This window comes from Danio rerio, chromosome 3 (genome assembly GCF_049306965.1).
Source record: "Danio rerio strain Tuebingen ecotype United States chromosome 3, GRCz12tu, whole genome shotgun sequence".
Classification (NCBI taxonomy): domain Eukaryota; kingdom Metazoa; phylum Chordata; class Actinopteri; order Cypriniformes; family Danionidae; genus Danio; species Danio rerio.
The window spans coordinates 19,243,916-19,268,941 of NC_133178.1; the positions used below are offsets into that span (position 1 = coordinate 19,243,916).

The 25,026-nt window shown below is 35.3% G+C and overlaps 1 protein-coding gene across 1 annotated transcript in view; it reads left to right on the forward strand.

The window, feature by feature from the left end:
• Window positions 1-14,189, forward strand: part of LOC563017 (neurexophilin-1) — a 70,540-nt gene extending 56,351 nt beyond the window's left edge. The window contains exon 2 of the mRNA XM_686381.8: window positions 28-14,189. Coding sequence (XP_691473.2) covers window positions 28-825 — 798 coding nt within the window. The 3' untranslated portion in view covers window positions 826-14,189. The remainder of the gene's footprint in view (window positions 1-27) is intronic.
• Window positions 14,190-25,026: the final 10,837 nt, after the last annotated feature.

Sequence of the window (25,026 nt, forward strand, 5' to 3'; positions counted from 1 at the left end):
CTTTTGCTCTTGTTTTCTTTCCTCTAGTTGGCTCTAGGACAAGAAGAAACCCACTCGTCATCATCTTCCTTCACCTCCTCCACGTCAAAGTCGTCCTCTCCAGCAGACTCCTCCAAAACTCTGGGGGTTCTGGGATCTCAGGGTTCGATTTCTCCTCTGAGCCGCTGGATGATGCACAGCCGTGGCCGTGCTGCCAACACTTCAACGATGGAGCTGCCCTACCGCTCGCCGGTGCCCTTTTCCAAACAGGAATTTTGGGAAATGCTGGGTAGCGACCTTCTCAAGTCGGACACTGACGCATTAGGGAACTCCCGAGTCAAGCGCCGTCCCCCGATTGTCAAAACGGGCAAATTTAAGAAGATGTTCGGGTGGGGGGACTTCTACTCCAACATCAAGACTGTGCGCCTTAACCTGCTCATCACGGGTAAGATTGTGGATCACGGGAACGGCACTTTTAGTGTGTATTTCCGTCACAATTCCACCGGCCAGGGGAACATCTCCGTCAGCCTGGTACCACCAGTGAAGGCTGTAGAGTTCGACTTGGAGCGCCAGAGTGTGGTTTACCCTAAAGACTCAAAGATCTTCAACTGCCGCATAGACTACGAAAAGGTTGACCGCAGCAAACGCACCTCGCTCTGCAACTATGACCCCTCCAAGACCTGCTTCCAGGAGCAGACACAAAGCCACGTCTCCTGGATCTGCTCCAAACCCTTTAAGGTCATTTGTATTTACATTTCATTCTACAGCACAGACTACAGACTGGTGCAGAAGGTCTGTCCAGACTATAATTACCATAACGAGATGCCCTACCTACCTTCAGGGTAGAGCTGCGGGGAGTAATGGACTAGAAGGACAACGAGGGAAGTTAGGGGGGGAGAAGTCAACAATTTGAGGGATTGGTTCGATTATGGATGTGAAGATCAATGAGAAATGCTCATTGGGAGAAGGGTTTCGAAGGATGTAGTTGTCCTAATCTAAAGACTTTTCAGAGACATATAACTGAGCTATTATGGGACACCCCCTCTTGACCCGAATATCACAGGTTGTTCCCTAAAACGTGAATGTACAGTATTTGATGTGCTGCAGTTGATGTCTTGAGGAACCTCTAAAGCATCCTGGCAAATGTGACCTGCTAAAACACATATATGCAAAACCAAATGGTCAGGCCCAGGTGCTCAGGGTGGGAGTGTCCGCTACATCAGTTTGAGTCCCTAATTGGCTGCGCTCATTAGTGCACAGTGTCTTCTAATCAATAGATAAGAATAACAAAATAAGAGTGCCTGATTGGCTATGCTCACCTCAGGTGTAATTACACTAATGCATTTTTATTTTAAATAAAAGGATTTAGAACAGTGCTTCTCAACCATGTTCCTGGAGGCTCACCAACACTGCATGTTTTGGATGTCTTCATGGTCTGTTACACCCATTAAAGGTTGTTCAGTCTAATGAGCTGATGATCTGAATCAGGTGTGTTTAGTTAAAGAGACATGGAAAATGTGCAGAGCTGGTAATCCTCCAGGAACGTGGTTGAGAAACACTGCTGTAGAATCCTCGTCCAGACTGGTGTTTTATTGCATTTCAGAAAAACAATATCTGTCTACACTGTACAGTCTAATACACATGAAGCTTGACCATTCACGCTCACTTGGCATGCACATATTTTGCCAGTCTCCATTCTTACAGGCTACTGTTCCTGTAATAGTCATATGAGACGGGCTTAATGAATCAGGGAATGATACGCAGTAGTCCAAAACACCAGTCTGAGAGTGAGTGGATAGAAAATTTCGGGTTTTAGTCCATCGGACACACCAGTGTTTTTAAACTAATACGGGGTCTGCAGTGTTCTCTGTTTTCACAAATCTCAAAAATACAAGCCAAGAGTCAAACCATATCAAAACATATGCATTTTACAACAAAAACGCATTAGTGTAAACAGCACCTCAGTGTCCTGTGGGACATTCTTGGAATTAAAGCTGCTATGCAGAGGTGGAAATGTTGCTGGTTTGCTGTACACTCTTAGAAATGAGGTTTGTAGCAACCTTTGAATTGCAAAGGTTCTTTGTAGAAGAACCAAAAATATTGGTTCTATAGGAACCAATAGCTTTATAAAGCATTTTAACAACTGTAGCTTATTGTTTTTTTGCCAAAAAGAAACACATTAACTTGCATAAAAGAACAAAAGATATTAAAACGCAACATGCCTCATTAGCTATATTTCCATCCACTTATTCTTATGCACATTTTGAATATGTGCACAAAAAAGCGGTTGATGGAAACGCCAAAATGCACATCCATTTTGAAAATCCGCATAAAAAATGTATGTGCATAATAGAGTGAGATAAAATTTTCATTCGATAAGAAAAGATGCGCATAGACTACGATGGAAACTTTTTTACTGAACAAATTCCAGTATGTGCGTTATTGTAATAATAATAATATAAGAAATATAAATTGTGATTTTCTTATAAGAGTTCATGTGATGATAAAAATGTGAGTGCATGGAAAAACTAGCAGGCCAAGCACATTGTAAAACTTCGGAAATGTTGTTTTGGTCATTCTAAGATGCCTGAACTGTTTCAGTATTAGTGCTATTATATTATTATTGACCTCCAGAATAGTCAGGAGCATCTGTGCTCCCTGTCTCACTCCTTCAAACACCACCATGCGTTCATTGCTTTTCGGCATTTGTCTTCTGAGGTGAAAGTAATTTATTAAATTAATGAAAGATTCACGCAGTTTCTCCTACAGCAACAAATTACGTTTTCACTTTTGATATTTGGCACAGTTAATCAGGAAGTGACGATTTTGTTCTTTTTGACTTATTGGGTGGAAAAGCTGCATAACTGTTATATGACATTCCTGCTTTGTGCATTTATTTAATTCACATCTTTCAATTTAGACATAGCTATTCATGTAATAAAACCGCCTCTGTACTGTATATTAAAAAAGTAGACTAAAACACCAATGCTAAAGGTGCAGAATTCCTATTTCAGATTTCACAGAAAGATTAAATCCTCCCTAATATCACGGAGAAAGACAAAAACCACTTTAATTAAAATACAACACAGAAAAAGAGATGTTGATTCTGCATCGAGCCCGATCTCTCTATTGTTCTGACTGTAACAGAAGAGCAGAAAAGACGTTTTGTTTGGTCAGGAATCCTGACTTTGTGCTGTGATAACTGTTCTGCTGATAGCATGGTTGCTTCGTCCTTGCATAAGCATTCCCTCAGAGTCAGCCAGTTTACAGCTAAGAAGAAAAAATAGAAAAACATTATTATGTTAATTTTGCATAATCACACTGCTAAATGGGAAAGCTTACAGCACATTCTGAGCCACCTGGCTGAGGTCTTTTCCGGATGTAAGATCATGAGAACAACATTCAAACTGACCTTCACTGAACATATCATTTAATGATAGATATTGTTCAGGGGAAATCATTAGTATAAAATTCAAGTGGATTTAAACAAAACACAACCTTTTATGTATCAAGCCAAATCAATTGTGAATCTAAAAAAAAAAAAAAAAAGCAAGGGAACTGACGTCAACGAAACAAAGTAAGAGAAAAGTCAGAAAGCATGAGTGGAAGGTAAAAGACAGAGTAGGAGTTGTGACGTCTGCAGTGACGAGCGGTGTACACGTACATGACAGAGCAAAATAAGAAAAAAGAGGATTTAAAAGGGGGGAAAGGGTGATGCATAACATGGAGATGGATTGGGAACAAACGAATGAGAAAGGGACATAATGAATATAGAGAAGGGGAAATGGAGAGTGAGTCGTGAAAAAAGGGACTAAAAAACAAACTCAGGATGCTAAATAGAGTAACATAAAAGCACAATATGGAACATCAAAGTGTCGTCGCACCAAGAGAGTTGGGGGGAAGAAGCTTTTTATAAGCACACGAAGAAAAGAAAACAGTCTTTGCCTGAAGTTAAATTCAGTACGGTGAATATATATCCCTGTGGCTTCACAATTTAGAGGTGCGAAGACTGAAACATCCTTCCAGATAGATCGGCTTTTTCATGTTCTTAAAAGATCTATTTATCTCCCTTTAATCGGAAATGTATTATTTGATATACAGGCAAAATTGGTATCCTGTGTAATGCTGTCATTGTGTTCAGGGTTCTTATGCTAATTCAAGAACTTCAAAATGTAAGCGGGGGGTCATCTGAAAACTCATATCATCTCATCAACACTGGTTTTAATGTCCTGGCAAAGAAGCTTGAAATACATTTTCAAAAAGTATTGCTCTGTTTAGAGAAGAACCAGTAGAGAAACGGATTATATTAGGCATCATAACATAGCAAAAAAACCTTATGTAGTGCATCCAGAAAGTATTCATATCGCTTCACTTTTTCCACATTTTTTTTTATGTTACAGCCTTAATGCAAAATGCATTAAATTCCTTTATTTCCTCAAACTTCTACACACAATACCCCATAATGACAATGTGAAAAAAGATCTTTTGAAATTGTTGGTAATTTACTCAAAATAAAAACCTGAAAAATCACATGTACATCAGTATTCACAGCCTTTGCTCATTACTTTGTTGATGCACCGTTGGCAGCAATTACAGCCTCAAGTCTTTTTGAATATGATGCCACAAGCTTGGCACACCTGTCTTTGGGAATGTTTGCCCATTCCTCTTTGCGGTATCCCTCAGGCTCTATCAAGTTGGATGGGAAGCGACGTTGTACAGCCATTTTCAGATCTCTCCAGAGATGTAGGTTTGGGCTCTAGCTGGGCCACTCAAGGACATTCACCGAGTTGTTGTGAAGACAATCCATTGATCTTTTGGTGGTGTGCTTTGGGTCATTGTCCTGCTGGAAGATGAACTGAAGATGAAGCACTCTGAAGCTGATTTTCAATCAGGATGTCTCTGTACATTGCTGCATTCATCTTTGCTTCTATCCTGACTAGTCTTCCGGGTTCTTCTGCTGAAAACATCAGCATGATGCTGCCTGGTGATGAGCGGTGCCTGGTTTTCTCAAAGTGCAACGCCTGGCATTCATTCCAAAGAGTTCAATTTTAGTCTCATCAGACCAGAGAATTTAGTTTCTTATGGTCTGAGAGTCCTTCAGATACTTTTTGGCAAATTCCAGGCGAGGGGCGGCTTCCGTCTGGCCACTCTACTATACAGGCTTGATTGCTGGATTGCTGCACAGATGGTTTTCCTTCTGTAAGGTTCTCCTCTCTCCACAGACGAATGCTGGATTTCAGACAGAGTGATCATCAGGTTATTGAACACCTCCCTAAGGCCCTTCTCGCCGATCACTCAGCTTAGATGGCAGGCCAGCTCTAGAAAGAGTCCTGGTGGTTCGAAACATCTAGCACTTATGGATGATGGAGGCCACTGTGCTAATTGGAACGTTCAGAGTGGCAGACATTTTTCTGTAACCTTCCCCAGCCATGTGCCTCGAGACAATCTCGGAGGTCTACAGACAATTTCTTTGTCTCATGCTTGGTTTGTGCTTTGTCATGCACTGTCAACCCTGGGACCTTATATAGACAGGTTTAAGCATTTTCAAATCATGTCCAATCAACTGAATTTACCACAGGTGAACTCCAATTAACCTGCTGAAACATTTCAAGAATGGTCAGTGGAAACAAAATGTACCTCAGCTCAATTTAGAGCTTCACAGAGAATGCCTTTTTTTTTTTTTAATTGCAACAATTTCAAAAACTCCTTTTTTTACATTGTCATTAAGTGGTATTAGATGTACAATTTTGAGAAAATGTATGAATTTAATCCATTTTGGAATAAGGCTGTAACATAAAAAATTGTGGAAAAAGTGAAGCGCTATGAATACATTCACTGTATTAGAAATGCACTGTAAAAGGAATTATTATATTAGACATCGCACTAAGGCATCATTTTATATAAAAAAAAACACTATACTTAAAGGGATAGTTCACCCAATTATGAAAATTCTGTTTACTTCCACTTCAAATATCACAAACTTGTTTGACTTTCTTTCTTCTAGTCAACAGAAAAGAAAAAGTTATGTAGAATATTGGAAACCAATACCCATTGACTTCCAGTACACTGTAAAAAATATCCATATTTAGTGATTGACAAGGTTTTTTATGTTAATTTATGATTTTGAATTGCATTATGGTACCTTGATGTCTGCTCTGTCAACTTTTAATTTTGTAAATTCAACTCTACAGTTGATCAAAGTGACTTATAATGTGAAATATGTAAAAGTAATAATAAATAGAGAAATAAGTATCTGTAAAATCTGTATAATCTGTAAAACAACAGAAAACTTACTTCTGTCTATTATAAGGTTTTTGTACCATAATATATAATGCCAACTTAGACAATATATTGCATTAAACTAGAGATGCATGAACTATGGCCCGGGGGCCAAAGTTGGCCCATGGTAATCTTTGTTTTGGCTCGTCATCCCATATGAGAAAAGAGAGAGAAGGATGGGGATGGTTTTGAGATTGTCGACTCAAATGTAATGTGAGCCTGTGTTTGTTTTACTGTTAAAAAAAACAAACTGAAATTAAATGTTTCAATTAAATTGTGTAAATTAATAAGATTTTGTTTAATTGTACATACTATCAGCCGACAATGCAGAGACTTTAGTGACAAATCACGTCAAAGGCAGATTCTGGTTGACTAGTGTATTCAGCATCGAACTCCATGTTATAAATAATTGTTTATGTTTTATTGCAATAAGTTTTAATTGAAAAAAACGTTATACTGCATTAGTTAATATGATTTAAAGAAATGTTTTCAATTTATTTAGAAATGTTATTAAATAAATTAGGAAATTACCAATTGCAACTTCGGTCCACGGCTCTCAATACTATTTGGTTTTTGGCCCTTCGTAAAAGTTTGGCCACGCCTGCTTTAAACTATTAAAAGTGTTAATAAGCCACTTTTTTGAACTTTTCAAGTTTAAACGTTATTGAAAGAAAGATCATATAAATGAGGGGGGAATTAAAATGTAAATTAAATGTGAATCACAAAATACAGAAAACAGCTAATTTATGGATATTTTTTCAATGTATCTGTTTTTCCTACTATGAATTTCCAACATTCTTCAAAAATGTTCATATTTAGGTGAACTACTATAAATGTCTTTTTCAGTCAGAATACCCACATATTTTAAAGTTTATCACTTGAAAAGCCACAATCTATACTTAGGCTTGATTAGCATCTTGGACGCAAGTGATTATTTAAACTAAATCAGAGGACAAACTTTAGACACATCAGGTGAAAGACCATATTCAGCTTTAGACATGTCTCTCATTCTCTATTCTCCAACCCAGCTTATTCATTCATTCATTTTCTTTTCGGCTTTGTCCCTTTATTAATCAGGGAATGAACCGCCAACACTGGGAAACACCCATACACACTCATTTACATACACGCATACACTACGAACAATTTTAGTTTACCCAATTCATCTATAGTGCATTACTTTGGACTGTGGGGGAAATCGGAGCACCCAGAGAAAATTCACACTAACAAAGGGAGAACATGCAAACACCACACAGAAATGCTAACTGACCCAGCCGGGGCTCGAACCAATGACTTCCTGCTGTGAGGTGATCGTGCTATGCACTGCGCCAGTGTAACGCCCCCTTATATTATCAATTTTTAATATCAATCAGTTCATTCATTTTTGTAGCCTAGAATGGCTAAAGCAGGTAGCAGACGAATCAGCCGTGACTCCTGTAACAGGCCTGCATCTGATCTTTTGTAATTGAACGTTTGATCCGCACTGTGACGCTTTGATCTGTCTCTTTTGCGTCCTAAACGCGCAACCACGCTGAAATGTTTGGTCAGTCCAGTCATAACAAATTTGCCTCAGTCTGCTGTAATTCTCAGGGCAGACATGTGAAAATACAACACCTCTGCGAGTGCTCCAGGCTTTGCCCAGTGCAGCATGTCTGCTCTGCCCTGCTGGTGAACTGAGCGCTGGGGCTCACAGCTCTCTGCTCTCTTCTCCCTCAGGCGCTGCTCTGGACTGAGCTTCCTAATCTCCTGCAGCTTAACTACACCACCGCCTGCACAGAAGCGCGCACACATACACACACAAGCTCTTGTAATGGTGTAACTTAACGGAATCTTTCATTTTTCTTTTTTGTTTCTTGGTCAGCTTCATTTATTTGTTTCTAGTTTTCAATTCCACATGTTTGTGCGTTCATTTGTGCATTTGTTTCTACATTCATTCATTTTTAAATCTATTTTTCCATTAATATCATCCATTCAGTTTGATTTTTGTCATATTTTTTCCACCTGTTGTTTTGTTTATTTCCTTTGTTTATTTTCTTTTTTTTCCATTAGTTCGTTTTTTTAACCGTCCTTGTTTTTTTTTTTTGCTCCTGTTAAGTCTTACTTCCTTCATTTCTGTCTTGACAGCCAGTTGGAATGTTATCCCTCGATTGATTGGGCGTTATCAGTTGTTGTCAGCTGATAGATATGGGTCAGTAGGGGCCTTCTGGGCTTACTGGTTCGCTCAGAAGGCTGTTATCATCCATCCACATGGTTAATCAACTATAGATCACATATGGCTGTGGCCAGAAGTTAACAAGAATTATTTGTATTATTTATTTAATTTCCTATTAATTGTTTTTTATTAACGTCTACTCCTACCTCAACCCTAAACCCAAAAGTCACAGTAATGTAAAACAGATCTGGATCTGGAGTCTTCTCTATTAGTATCGCTGATTAACCACCAGAATTATTTATATGATTTATTACATTTCCCATTAATTGAATTTTATATATACATCTAACCCAACCCCAACCCTAAACACAACCTACACAGTAATATTCCCAGCAGACAAACAACACCATAAGACGTTAATATAAGGTTAGATTTAGGTTATGACATCAGGTGACCAAAATTTAATGTCTAGCCAGTGTCTAAGGACAACGTTATTTATTTGACGTCCAATAACGATGTCTAATTGTATTGATATTTGGTTGTGTTTGAAAGTGACCAAAATCCAACGCTAAAAGATATCATAGTGGTAACATCCACACAACGTCAAGGTGTAACATGATTGGACATTGATATTTGGTTGGTTTTAGGTTGATTTTATTTTTTGTACATTGACAATGGCCTGACATTGGTTTCTGATGTCAACAAACTTTTCATTTCCAAACAAAATCCAACCTCCCCACAGTGTTGGGGTAGGTTGTGGTACAATGTCAGAATGATGTCATGTTGACGTTCTGTGCCTGCAGGGGTAAAAACAGATCTGGATCTGAAGTCTTCTCTTTTAGTGTACAGTAGCTGATTAACCATGTGGATGGACAATAAAAGCTTTCTGAGCCAACCAGTAGACGCAGAAGGCCCCTACTGGCCCATATCTATCAGCTGATAACCACTGATAAAGCCCATTTAATCGAGTGATAACATTTAAAGCAGGTGGTCTTGAAGTCTTTTTCATTTGTCTTTTTGTTTCCTTCCCATCATTTAGTTTTTATTCTTCTTTTGTGTCTTTTATTTTAATCCTTCTTGCTTAGATTGTTTATTCCCACTTTCTTTTACATACACTTATTTTTCCTTACACTCTCATTTTTTTGTTGTGTAAATGTAGCTTGCCTCTTTTTTATTTAGTTTGTTGACATCCTTTTTTATTATTCTTGTCTTTTTTATTTTTCGTTATTATTCTCATGATTAATTTTCTTTCATTTTCTGTTTTTCACCTCATAATTTAATTCTCTCTTTGTGTCTGAATGAAGATCTTTTTCACTTGCTCTTTTTTGCTTATTCTTCCATATCAGTTCTTTGTTTGTTCATTCTTTGCTTCTTTCTTCCTTCCATCCCTCTTTTTTTTCTTCCATTCAATCTTCCTTCTCTCTGATCCTGAAGAAAGCTCTCCTGCAAACCTCTAGTGGTTTCCTTCCCTCTTCTCACGGTCACAGGATGCTTTGGATCCTCCTTTACACTGCACTCGCTCTTCGCTAACAGCAGAACATTAAGTGTTCCCCTGGCGCTCTCTTACAAGCCTTCACTGACAACTATATGTCTATATTAATCTGCAGAACATGAGCAAAACCAAGCAGCACAAAAACCTACAGGTTTATTCGCTTACCACTGTTAATGCCACTTAACCACTATGATGCCTGTAAAATATGTTCATGCCCAAAGTCAGCAACCGATAAAGAACAGCATCTCTTATCCATTCAAAGATGCACAAAACTGGAATATCACGTCAGACACTTTGAAATAAAGCACAGTTTCCATCCAATAAGTCAAAGAGAACAAAATCGCCACCTCCTGATGTACTGGCGCTAAATATAAAAAGGAAAAATAGGAATTTGGTGCTGTTGGAAAATAAACCCACAATGGCTTTAGGAGATAATAATGCTGAATCCCATTGGACTTTGTCTAAGGGACTTTAGAAGGAGAAAAACAACATTTTAGTTATTTTACAGTGTGGTCGGTATGCTGGTTTGTCCATTGATGTCGTCCTATCATGCCAATTTTTGTTATGACATGATCTGTTAAAAGAAAATCACATGCCTTTTTTGATGCACATACTAGAACTTATTCAGTAAGTGTGTGTCCATCATGATGGATACACTTTTTTTAATTCTAATTATATAAAATGTTTATCCTGCTCAGCTTTTCATGCAGATTTTAAAAATGTATGCACACCTTGCCATTTCCATTTAACAATTTTTTATTTGATACTCTAAAATGGACTTAAATTAGGTGGATTGCAACATAGCTACTGAAAAATATATGTCTACATTTAGCTGCTGGACATGAGCACAACTGTCCTGCACAGATTTTCAATTCTTTCGTTCTTACGTTATATTGAAATTAAGGTTTTTGGGAAAAACATACAGGACATTTATCCATATAGTAAACTTCTATGGTGCTCAATGTTTGGATTTCCAAATTGCAGTTTCAGTAAAGCTTCAAATAGCTCCTAGCTGAGGAATGAAGGTCTTATCTAGTGAAACAATCAGTCACACTTTATTTTAAGCTACAATTCTTGACATTAACTGTGACTTTTAGCTCAGTAAACATGATACTTGCTGCTTATTATTCGTTATTAGGTAGAAATTGGGTTAAGGTGTTGGACTGAATTAGGGATGTAGGAAAAAATCATGCAGATTATATACTTTATAAGTACTAATAATCAACCAATTTAATAAAAATAGGTGGGTAATAATGAAAAATAAATCAGCGAATTTATGTGGAATGATTTTGGAAGTATCATAACTAAAAAGCTAATATATAAAAAAAAAATAATTTGAATGTTTATTTAATATTTACAATGCAAATCCAATGAGATCCACTTAATTGGTAAAAAAAGCAAGTTTCTCATTTATTGTCTACTAAAAGTCTATAAAGTATTACTTTACAAACGGTATTGTAAATAAATCTTATGAACACTTTCATATTTGTCAATAATATTACTGAAATTAATTTAAACTGAATAAATAATTAGACTCGATGATGGGCTAAAAATCTGTGGAAATCTGCATATTTCTGTGTTTCCAGATTCCGTGTGAGCCCAAAAATAAATCGCTTGTTAATAGATTGGTACATAAATGTGTTACCAAACAATCTACCAAAAAGTATATGGGATCATAGATCACAAAAGCAGTAATAAGTGCCAATTTTTGGAAGTTGAGACCTATGCATTGTCCGAAAGGTGAAAAAAGCTTTTCATTGATAAATATTTTACTAGAATAGGACAATTTTTGGTTGAGATACACTGAAAAAAAAAAATATTTAAAAATGATTCCTTAGATTTACTACATTTTTTTAAGTTAAGTTTTTGTAAACAATTTATTTGGGCTGAATTTAAACAAACAAATTAAGTTGAACATTACTAAATTTAATTTGTTTGTTTAAATGCAGCATTTTTAAATTATTTGCAACAATTTTGCAGACATCATTTTTTTCAGAGTACAACACTTTAAGAAATGCTGGGTTCCACACAATCAATTTGTGTTTTGTACAACATGAAGGAAATAAGTTAACTTTATTACAAATGTAAGTGGATTGAACATAAAACAATGAAGTTGTCCCAACAAAATCTCAAGAATTGTGTTGTTTCAGCTCATTTTACATAAGTAGTTTGAACGAACAACAAAAACTATATATTTTTGAGTTAACTATTGGAAAATAATTTAGCAGTTTCAAATATCTAAATTACTAAGAAAATCATATTAAAAAGGGTCCAAATTTAGTTCTTGCCAATGTCAATCCTGATTTTGATATATTTATGACAGGCAATTTTCTAATTGTCTTTAAGAAACATGATATTGCTATTTTATTTTTATTATTTATTGTTTGTTTGTTTGTTTGACATGGACATCACAACTACACTGGACAACCAACTGCATTTGTTTAAGTGTTTTAGCAGACTTGCTAATTCTCAACACCTGTTTACAGGAGGCTTGACAAAATAAAAAATAAAATAGATATTTATACACAACATTATAATTATTTACATACAATTACTGTAAGGCAAAAGCAAAGATCAAACAAACTAATAGTAGACTATTTGTGCCAACACTTCTGTTTGTTTTAATTACTTTTTAAGAACACTACAAAAAATATTTAGAATACTTTCCAATTTTAGGCTAACAGGTAAATCATTCCACAATTTTGCTCCCTTAACAGAAAAAACAGATTGATCGAAAGAGGTCTCACACTTTGGCATTAGACAGTCACCATTAGCAGTCGCTCGTGTGACTCTGAGAGGTTTGATGCCTACTGATTAGATCTGAAAACACCACAGGAACATGATTATTTAAACATTTAAATAACAATTTAAAATAATTAAATTAAATAAAACTATCAAAATTAAAAAGCTTACATATGTTTACATAAAACAAATCACAACAATGCTATCGCATAGGCTTTAAGTGCATCATTTTAACTGCATGTTATATATCAAGTCAATAGGCTTTAATGTAGTTGAAGAGGCTTGTGACCATGATGTAATGCAATATGTCATGCATTACATCATGGCATTATATTTTTTTTAAATATACCCGAGTAACATAACATAGTTTTGCAATCCATGGTCAAAATATAGAATTTCAAAGACAATTTCAGGCTTTTAAACTGTATTGAAACTGCAATTTGAAAGTTCAAACCAATGAGCATCATAGAAACCCCACCACAGAGAGAAACCTGGAATGATTTGTCACATTTTATTTAGATGGTCCGTTTGTTAAATTTAAGTTACAATGCATCTACATGCCAACTAATTCTCATTAGTTTATAAGTAGACTATTAGGTTGGGGTTAGGGTTTGTGTTAGAGACAAAAGAGACATGTCAAAGCTCCTTATAGTCAGTTAAATATCTGTTGAAAGAGCAACATCAACAGATATTAAGCAGACAGTCTACTAATACTCAAATGGACCATCCAATTAAAGTGTTACCAAATGATTTCCTCCAAAAAAAAAAAAAAAAAAAAAAAAAAATGAAAATTAGAAATGGATGATTTATCCTTGAATTATCAGGAAATATGTATTCTGGAAGAGAATTAATCCTTTGAGGTAGCATTTTTAATGCTACTTACCCACAAAGCTGACCACTAAACATATTTATTCCCATGCACAGCAACAGTTAGCATTACGTATATCCAAGGGAAATGTCTCAGAATCTCCCTCTGACTGCAGAAGAGGGATAAGCAGACTACACTGTCACGCACTGCTGGCCGTTGCCAAGCCAAGGATAAAAGTTGAAGTGGAGAAACTGTTCAGTTGGCTGGTCTGTCGGGCTTGGACGAAGCCTTGGACACCTGGTCAATCCCGAGAAACAGAACTGAGCTACAGCGGGCCTCTGGAAGCAACAAATTGTATAATGAGATGAGTGGCACAACATGTACTGAACAGACTTATACTGCACATAAATATATAAATAAATATATGAAAAAATATATATATATATATGAACACAGATATATATATATATACAATAATCCAACTCCCGGGAACTGGATGAAGCTGTATTACATGTCAGACATACAGTGGACTTTTCTCTGGTTTATTTCTCGATTTTTTACATTGTTTATTTTACATGTGTGTCATATTGATATAGTGTATGGATGACAATGGTGGCATTTATTGTGGTTTTCTGACATCTGACAACAACAAACAAAAAAAAAAACTGAATAAACTAGAAGGAAAGCACTGACTTTGGCTTGCGAGCTCAGAGGGCTAAAGTGAGTGTCGTCTCAGGTCTCGTCTTGTTTTGACTTCTGATTGACAGGGGGGATGACATGAGCTTCACATGAAAGCCAGTGTTATCGCTCCATTTGCATACTTGTATTCGATGCCCATGGCAAGAAACGGGGAAAACAGGAGGCAATAGTCCACAGGGACACGGATAAGAGGATGACAGAATTACTCAAACAGTGTAACAGTGCAATAAATTACACTTAAACAGCATCACCGTGAACTCAAAATGTCTAAACTTTTGCCGTTTTTCACTTTCTCTTCTTTCTCTGCAAATTTGACAGTAAATCTCTTCAGGATCACAATTAAAGCTGACATTCCATAGCATGCAAATGAGCTTAAATGATGTCGTCGTAAAGCAGATTACAACGTCGTATCTGTCAGCGGCTTCAGCTCCCCCTTCTGTTCTCTTGGTCGTTTTTTATCCATATATTGTTGTTCTTTCACATCTCTAACCACCCTCTCCCCTCTTTTTTTCTCTCTCATCCTCTCCCAATCCGGCCTCTTGCACAGCCTGCCTGAGGATAACCTTGGAGAGAGTGATGAAACTGCTCTAATTTGGGCTGTGTGCTCCCGCTCAACCCAACGTTAATAACATCATTCAAAACAAACCAGCGGTGGCGCCCTACAGCACATCACACGGCAGCGGAGAACAAAACAGAGAGAGAAGCATGAGGAAAGAATGATAAGAGACAGAGATAAGAGGGGGTAAACATGTTATAAAGGGCAGGAGTGCGACAAACACTGGAGGTCGATAAAAAAGACTGAGGGATTGAGTAGTTGAAATATATTTGTCAAAATGTATGCATTGAATAATAAGTGAATATCAGACCAGAGTTTTGAGTTAGGATGATGCCACAGTCTATTGTCATGTAAGAATTGTAAATTAAAAGGATAGATCCAGGGTTGCCTGGTTTTTGCAGCAAAATTACAGTGAAAAATGGCTCAAAACTAGCCCCAATGGCCAATCATTCATTCTGCTTCTACCTAGTCCCTTATTTATCAGGGGTCGCCACAGTGGGATGAACTACCAACTATTTCAGCATATGTTTTATGCAGCAACCCAGTACTGAGAAACCATACACTCTCAGCCAATTTAGTTAGCCCAATTCACTTATACCACATGTCTTTGGACTGTTGGGGAAACCGAAGCACTGTCAGAAAACACATGTGAACTCAGGGAAAACCAGCCTGATCTCACGAGAAAACTTAAGTATTTAACGTTTTGCCAGTTTAGTGGCTAATTCGTACGAATTTGTACGAGTTCAGTCGTACGAAATGGTGCGATTTTAAAAAGGAGGCGTGGCACCTGACCCCACCCCTAACCCCAACCGTCATTGGGGGATAAGCAAATCGTACTGAATTGTACGAATTAGATCGTACGAATTCATACGAATAAGCCAATAAATTAAAAAGTTACGAATTGCCGTGAGATTGTGTTGGGAAAACATGTGAACTCCACACAAAAACGCCAACTGGCACATTCGGGACTCAAACCAGTAACCTTCATGTTAACCACTGAGCCACTGTGCCACCCCAATAGCCAATAAAACTAGCCCAATAACATATAACATAAAAATTCAAAATATGGCAACGCCCATTTGTAATATTTGTTTTTCACATCACTCAAAGCAATATAAATGGTTTCTTCTTTGAAAATAACTGTTAGTACTTTTAAAGATTTGTTATCATAAAAAAAAACATATTACCTTAAACATCTAAAACACAGTTGGCATGTGTTTCTCGTGACTACGTTGTGCTGTCCAGTTAACAAAAACAACTTAACTGTGCTGTCTTAAAAAACACAAACGAGTCCTAAACTTGTGTAATACATTTTTAATTAATATATTTTCAAATATTTGTTGGAGCATTTTGTTGCAAATATTTGTTGGAACATTTTCACTGTTACACATAACAAAAATCTATACAATTAGTATTGTCATTATTTAAAATGGGATAAATGGTTAAATGTTTATTTGTCTTCCATGGACCTCTAGTTATAAGAACTTCTGTTATTACATGTTTTACATTTTTGACCCAAATCTCAAAACTGTGATGGTAACAATGATAATTCAGTAAATTACAGCACTTATAAATTAAAAAAGAAAATCATGAACACATTAATAACTATAATTCTGCTAGTGGTAATAATTTTAGCCATATATTTCTAAAAAAAAAAAAAAAAAAAAAAAACATAGGTCAATTTAGAAAACCATGTGTGGTGTGATACTATAAGCTGTGTTGACCCCAGATTAATAAAGGGATTAAGCCGAAAAGAAAACAAATGAATGTAATTAAATAAATACATACATAAAACTTTATAAAGATAAATTTTATATAAAATATATAAATCACTCTCACTATATTTGTATATTATTAAGAGTAAAATGCTTGCTATTTCACAGCAAGTATGTATTTAAGGTACAAATCAGATAAAAAAAAAAGATAACTGATAAGGTTATTGATCTTCAAAATACTTACACGTATCTATTTCTTCAAAAATTATGTTTAAGAAAAAATTATTTTACTGGCTATTTGTCAAAACCCAAATCTTACAATGGATATTATTTCAAATGTAAATCAACTGACTTTTTTCTGTAGATTACATACTTTTGCAGTTACTATGCACATATATACAGTAGAAGTCAGATTTATTCGCCCCCGTTTAATTTTTTCCCCAATTTCTGTTTAATAGAGAGCAGATTTTTTTAACACATTTCTAAACATAATAGTTTAAATAACTCATTTCTAAAAACTGATTTATTTTATCTTTGCCATGATGACAGTCAGTAATATTTGACTAGATATTTTTCAAGACACTTCTATTCAGCTTAAAGTGACATTTAAATGCTTAACTAGGTTAATTAGGTTAAATAGGCAGGTTAGAGTAAATAGGCAAGTTATTGTATAAAGATAAATTGTTCTGTAGACTATCAAAAAAAAAAAAAGTAAATAAATAAGCTTAAAGGAGCTTATAATTTGTCCCTAAAATGATTTTTTAAAAAGTTAAAAACTGCTTTTATTCTAGCCTAAATAAAACAAGTAAGATAAAATGTTATAAAATATAGGACATGGATTAGATCAAATTTAACAGGGATAATACATTTCCATGCACAAAAAGACACACTCTTTGTCGGCAATGCCTGTGCGCTCAATTATCCATCAATATAGAAAGTGTCTTTCCACACTCTAATATTTCCTCACAAAATAATGCTTACCATGTTTCACCATCTTTTTTATCAAGGGTAAAAATTTTGATTAGGTACAGTAAAACGTTTCAAAGTAACTACAATTCATTCAATATGTCAAACATTTAGCAGAATAAAACAGTCCGCAACAAATTTTAATTAATTCAAATAGAAAACTGTAGACTTGGTAACCCCAGGATATAGTTTACTTTTGTTAAACACAAAAGAAGATGCCTTGAAGAATGTTAAAAAAGGCAGCCATTGACTACCTTATAGCAACTTTTTTTTCCTACAATGGAAATCATTGGCTACAAGTTTTCAACATTCTTCAAAATATCTTCATTTGTATACTGCAGAAAAATAATCCACTTTTTGTTGAGTACGTGGTGGGTAGGTGGGTGTATTTTCATTTTTGAGTGAGCTTTCTGCATGTAATCTGATCAATAAGAGAGTGACAGAATTTGACACAATACATTTTTCTTTCTGTTCATTTCTTATTGTTCTGTAAAAGCCATCATTCATAAACATTCATTGAAGAAACCTGATCGATATTTTTTTAGGTTCAAAAGCTGCCATACAGAAGATCTAATTCAGATGCTGTGCTTTATTATTTATTTCTGTCTTACTGTTATTATTTTGTGACCTTAACATAAGTTGTTTTCTCAAGATCTCAGCAAGAAAGTTTTTGTCAAGTTGTTATTCCTCGCACTCTTGGTTTATCTTGTTTTGGAGGTCACGAAAGCCCTTTCTAAGTGCAATATAAAAGCTGCTCCATGTCTGTCACTGATAAACAACTTAAAATGTATTGTCCGACACTTGAGAAAGAGCCTCTAACTTTATCATTGTCGACACTATAGAGTCAGTTTTTCTGTCAGTCAACTCCAGAATCTAAGACACTAAGGGGTTTACGACCAGTGTCGGGTAAGTTACCACAGTACAGAAATTTAATTCATGACTAATTACATCATTAAAATTGTATTGAAATTACTTTCTAGTTACTCTGTCTCAAAAGTAACCTAAATACTTACAAATTAATTTAATTAATTCATTTGAATACTACTTTAAATTCTTACAAATCTGAAAGCATACATAATTCAACTCTTATTAGTTATTTAATTCTGAAGGCTTCTGAAGGAAATCTGAAACTTTTTACATCTATATAAAATAATTAACAAACATGTCTCAAAACACGCAATGTTTTAAAGTAATAATGACACTATATTTCATACATATTATAAACTAACATTGATTTCTTAAGCATGTGTCAAAAATTTTGTTACACAATACACTTCCAAAACACACAAAAACACTTCATTGAACATGTATTATCATAACATATAAATAGTGTTGCTTTTGGAAAGACACTATATACTGTATGTAAAGAGGCTGCACGGGTGCTATAAGTATATTACTTCAATATATCACAGCTATCAGACAGTCAGATTCGAGAACCAGACAGAACACTTCTGTCTGGTTCTTAAATTTGATTGGCTGATAGCCATTATATATTTAAGAAATATCAGCACCCGCACAGCCTCTTTACCCTTTGTGTATTACTCCGCCCACTTACAGCCAGCAAAAAGCAAACACTATGGATCTAAAGTTTAAAAAATGCTTTCTCAGCTGTTTAACTGTCAGCTTATGATTTGAATACAACGCGGAAGAAAGTAGTTCCATTATCACACTGGAAGCAGTGCGATATGGCTGTATATCGGCACTGGTGGGGGCACTAAGGCACGCTTCCCACCAGTGCAGATATACAGCCATATCACACTGCTACGAGTGTGATATTGCTCATATATATATATATATATATATATATATATATATATATATATATATATATATATATATATATATATATATATATATATATATATATATATATATATATATATACTTTTTAATTACACTTACTTTGAATTACATACAGAATTTTTACATAGTATTTTAGGCAAGCATATATTAAGTAACTGTATTTAAATTACCTAAAAATTAAAAGTAATATCTTAACGTTTTAGTTAAAAGGTATTTATTACTCTCAATATTTTGTAACTTATTACACCCAACACTGTTTGGAACTAACCAGACTTATTAGGAGAAAATCTGAAAAATCCAGCACACAAAACAGCACCAAAACTGAAATATAAAACTTCTGTGTGCTATATACGGTATAAGCATATTTGATTAAAAAGAAGTGAGACATACAACAAATAAATCACAAAAATACACTATAAAAATTAATATTCCTGAGAAACTAAAAATAAAAAGCTTAAGAGACATATCATGATTTTGAAGTTCATCTTGAGCATTAATAACTCTGACATTTAAATAAGTAATGCCATAAAACCTGCCCATGCAGCATGAAGCGTAACACCAACTCTTCCTTTGGGAGTTTAATAAACATGCTGTGAGATGTGAAATCAGGAACAACACCACAACCTTCGGAGCACACGGAGAGGAAGCCCACGACAATTACAGACAGATGTTATTTTTGACACACAACGTGTGCGAGATGCAGATTCAGATGAACATAGCAGAGATGTTCAGCCACCGGAAGTATTAGCACAGATTATAATAAACTCATTTACTGAATGGCACTGATAATGGTTGGTACATCCATTATTGGCATTGACAGCATTTCTGCCAGTTTGGAAAAGAAAATACATTTCCTTGTGTTGTTTTTTATTATTAAATCAATAATTGTGTTTACTATGCCAATATGGAGAAACCAAAAAATGCATAATACCTAATTAGCAGTTACATAAATGCATTTTAAAAAGTACAAAATAGATAGCTTGGAAGTACACCAGACAACAAGCACTAAAATACACCATTTGAAAAGTATAATTGTAAGATAAATAATTAGCATACTGTCAAAAGACAGAATTGCATATTGACCTTGAACGTGTAGCGTTATGAACAAATAACCAGAATTTAATCTACCTAGAAGAGAGAATAATGTTGCCAACTGAAAAATTCAAATGAAATGCTAAATTCAAATAGTACAAAGGATTTGATGAATAATTCATTGAAGCTCATACAAAAATGCGAGCCTCATATGTCTGCTTTTTAAATCTTCTAAATTCACTCACCTGGTTTACTTCTAGACAAAATAGTTTGGATTAATGTGGCCACAATCTGGAAAATGCTACAATTATTTCCAGTTGTAATGTGTCACAAACACATGTCCATCTCAAATGTTTGTTACCTGTTACTGCCTATAGTTTACATGATTTATTAATAGTGTTCTATTAATTAAGTCAGAATTATTAGCCCACCATGAATTATTAGTTTCCCTGTTTATTTATTTTTAATGGAGAGCAGATTTTTTCAACACATTTCTAAACATAATAGTTTTAATAACCCATTTCTAATAACTGATTTATTTTATCTTTGCCATGATGACAGTAAATAAAATTTGACTAGATATTTTTCAAGACACTTCTATACAGCTTAAAGTGACATTTAAAGGCTTAACTGGGTTATTTAGGTTAACAAGGCAGGTTAGGGTAATTAGGCAAGTTATTGTATAATGAGGGTTTGTTCTGTAGACTATTGAAAAATATATAGCTTAAAGAGGCTCATAATTTTGATCTTAAAATGTTTAATAAAAAAACTGCTTTTATTCTAGCCAAAATAAAAAAAAAATAAGACTTTCTCCAGAGGAAACAATATTATCAGACATGCTGTGAAAGTCAAAAGGGGGCTAATAATTCTGATATTTACTGTGTATATATGACATCTATGACATAATTGACTACAACCAAAGCCCCTTTAAGGCAAGTCATTTCACTCGTTTAATGCTCAGCAATTCTGTCTTAATGGTTAAACATCAAATTCTCCAAAACTATTAGCCAAGCTTAGTGTTACATTACCTATTTAGAATCATTAATAAAATTACACAACAAACTTCTCATAAACTTCATTTTTAATGTTCAAATGAAACAAAATTGGCACTTTTTCTGGTTGTACAAAGCAATGCGCATGCACACTCGAAAAGAACAAGATCATGAAACCAACCTCATTTAGGGCCGTGTTACACATTATCCTCTGGATAATGCTTTGTCAGATCGCACTGGTAAATTCTGAATTAATTCACAACTTGGTCTTGATGGTGAGTGTCCTCCAGAAATGTCAGCGACTCTTTGTTTACAAGTTTGTGGGCGTTCAAGTAGTGCTGTCATGTGATGTGCACTTGACAGAACGGGCTGTACCTCACGTTTGTTTCTTACGACTACAAAACCAAAAAACAAAACACAAAACCTTTGTCTTCAAGTGTAGTTGGTCTATTTAAAAGTACAGATTTCAAGCTTTATTTGGATATATTTGTTATGTCTGTGAAGCAGATATTCCAGTATGTTTGTTCCACACAAAAACTGTCTTAAAAGCACACGGCTGATCTGGGCTTTTCCCCCGAAGAATCGTCAGTCTATATCGATTGATGATTGGCTCCTGTACTAGTAGGCGGGGCATCAATCGCCATAATGATCATTACAGATTTCCCCATTTAAATCTATACGAGTGACATGGCCTGTGTATACAATAGTCTTTGCTAAAATTGAGTAGTTAATTTTGTGTGACAGAAATTATAGACACTAATTGTGTGACACTTAATATAGTGATAAATGGGATTTTTTTTTTTTTTTTGTGCAATTTGGCATGCTTTTTTAATAGTGCATTGTGTTCCTGATTGACTGTAGAATATTGTCGAACAATCTCCTTCATGCAGTTTTTTCCAAAAAAAAAAAAAAAAAACCCACAATGTCGATGAGACATTCTGCACCCTCATAGGCACCTAAGGTATCACTCAAAAGGCAACCATTGCACAAAATTTGGCCTTCGGGACATGCTAAAGAAGTAGAAGATACGTGGCTGTAGGGCGCCATTATGGAATAAATGAATCTTCGGTTTGTTACGTTCAGTTTTATAGCCTTAAAACATCTATAATTTTTGAAAAATAAAGCCGACAACTTACGCGGATTTTGACTATTGCGGGTTATTTTTTTAGAACATAACTCACGATTAATGAGGGACCACTGTACCCTTTTTTCAAGATGCCCTAAACCACCTCAATTGAGCGTAAAAAATGTGTGCAAATTAAGGGACTTTTATTTTGGAATTTGGTGTGTCCATTACCTTTTTCTCATGCAATCCTTCAAAATGTGCATGAACATTGGAAGATGGAAACCTAGACTGACCTAAACAGTCAGCAACAAATGTTTTCAGTATATATAAAGCAAGAACCCTCAAATCTGGCCCATGAGATCTACTTTAGCTGGAGTTTAACCCTAATCAAACACAACAAAGCAGGCTAGTAATCAATGTCTTCAGGATCATTAGAATATCACAGGTAGGTCAGAGCTAAACTCTGTGGCCCATTGGTGCTCCAGAGCAGGCGAGATTTGAGGAACCCTGATACAGACCATTTCAATGTGGTCATGTCACTGGCCCATCAACATTTCCTGTTTGTCATCAAACTATTTTATAACTGTAACAAGAGGCAATTTACTAATAACTTAATGTTAAAACAGCTGTCATAACATTATTTATCAAGTTGTGGCTCTTTCTGGTTTCTCGGAAGCTATAGAAATTATAAATGCAAAACAGTAAATACGTTGGGACCATTGTTTTTGTTTCCATCCCTCAAAATAGTCTATAAAGCAACACTGCTGCTGTCATAAAAGGCTCATGTATGTGCATGTGATGCTATTTATGCCACCTGAGACCTTGTGAAGAGCTTATGAAATATGTAAAGAATTCAAAAAAGCTTGAGGAATTCCTCTGACAAACGCACACACAAAAAATCTGTGAAGAGATTTTTTAATGAAACTCGAACTGTAATGGGCAACATTGTGACTGTGATAAGAAAATCCATGTATGCTTGAGAATTCATCATTACTATGGTCACATCTAGTTACATCATGCCTGGTAACTGCATTAGAGTTTATGTAGAAATTGACTAGAGAACTTTTCAGGATCACGTCTTGGTCCACGTTTGGTAAAAACAGGGTTCAAATGATGACATAATATTCAAAATTAAACACACTACCAATTGGATTTTTTTTTCATCATATTAAGTGTAACATGTTTAATTTTTCCCCTTTCATTCACAATGGGTTCTGTCACATGGGTAACGCTGACCAATAGCAGCACATAATTTCTTCCATACACAGTTTTAAATAGCAAAATAAAAGAGAGAGAGGACTGCGCTGCTTCCATTCCACTCCTTTGTGGAGTTATGGCAACAGTTTGCCCACCTGTATCATATGTCATCATAGTATTTCCATGGATGAATAAAAATATAAATATTGGCGTGGGAATGTTGTTATCCATCACACATTAGTATTTTATCAAGTCAAAATTGCATGCACACAGCGATTGTCATAACTGACAATAAAAAAATCAAGTAATCTAAACAGGATTGTAATGTAATGGCACTTCCCACTGGCATTTTGGGAACACAGCATATAGAGCGTTTTTAATTAATTCATATGGAAGTTGAGCATAAACGCCCATGCACTGCATTGTGGGATTGAAAGTGTCATTGAGAAGGTGTTGAGAGCATCTGAGAGCATCAGAAAGGCTGGGCATTTCTTGACTTGATGCAAGTGTCAACCAATCGTTGTGAAAAGTTAGCAAGGCAAGATACTGACGAATGTTTCCGAGTGTTTGCAGAACTGGATTACTGAGCTGAAACCATAATTACCATATTTTATTAATAACCTACTGAAAAAATAGTCATTTATAGTTACTATGTACTACTGTATATAGTTACTTTAGTAGCTTATAGTTACTATATATAGTTAATATAGTAGCTTATTCTGTAGTTACTAGTTCTATTGGATTGCGACACCTGGGGTAATTACATTATATTAAAGACACAGCAATAGCATCAGATGAAGCAGATTAAGCTGAAATAGAATACACAAGACATGTCACTCGTATAGTTTTGAATGGGAAAAAGTGTAATGGTTAATATGGCAAATGAAGCCCCGTCTACTGTGGTAGAACAGGAGCCAATCATCAATCACTATAGATAGACTGACATTTCTCCAGGGGAGAAGCTCGGACCAGACGGTGGCTTTTAGGACTTTTTCTCAACAAACACACTGGAATTTCATTGAATACTTGCTTCACAGAGATAAGAAATAGATCCACATAAAGATATAAATCATTTAAATAAACTATAAATGAAATACTTTTAAATAAGACAACTACACTTGAAAACAAAAGTTTCTTTGCTGTTGTAGTCTGTATGAAACAAACACGAGGTATAGTCCATCCTGTAAAATGCACATCACATGACCACAACTACTCAAACACCCACAAAAAAAGAGTCACTTTCATTTTGGAAGAAGATTCGCCATCAAGACAGAGTTGAGAATTACTTTAGAAAACCCACACGATCTGAGGAAGAATTATCCAAAGGATGATAATGTGTGGAATGGCTATAAATGAGGTTGGTGTCATGACCTTTTGAGTGCATATGTGCACTAACTCAGGGTGCTTTCACACCGGTGAATCGATTCATTTGTTCCGAAACAGGGTTTAAAAGTGTTACAATGTCGCTCTTTGTTCTTGATGTGGTTCGCTTTCACACTGCAAAGTTTATAAATGGACCAAAAGAGTTCAAATAAGTCACGTATGAGT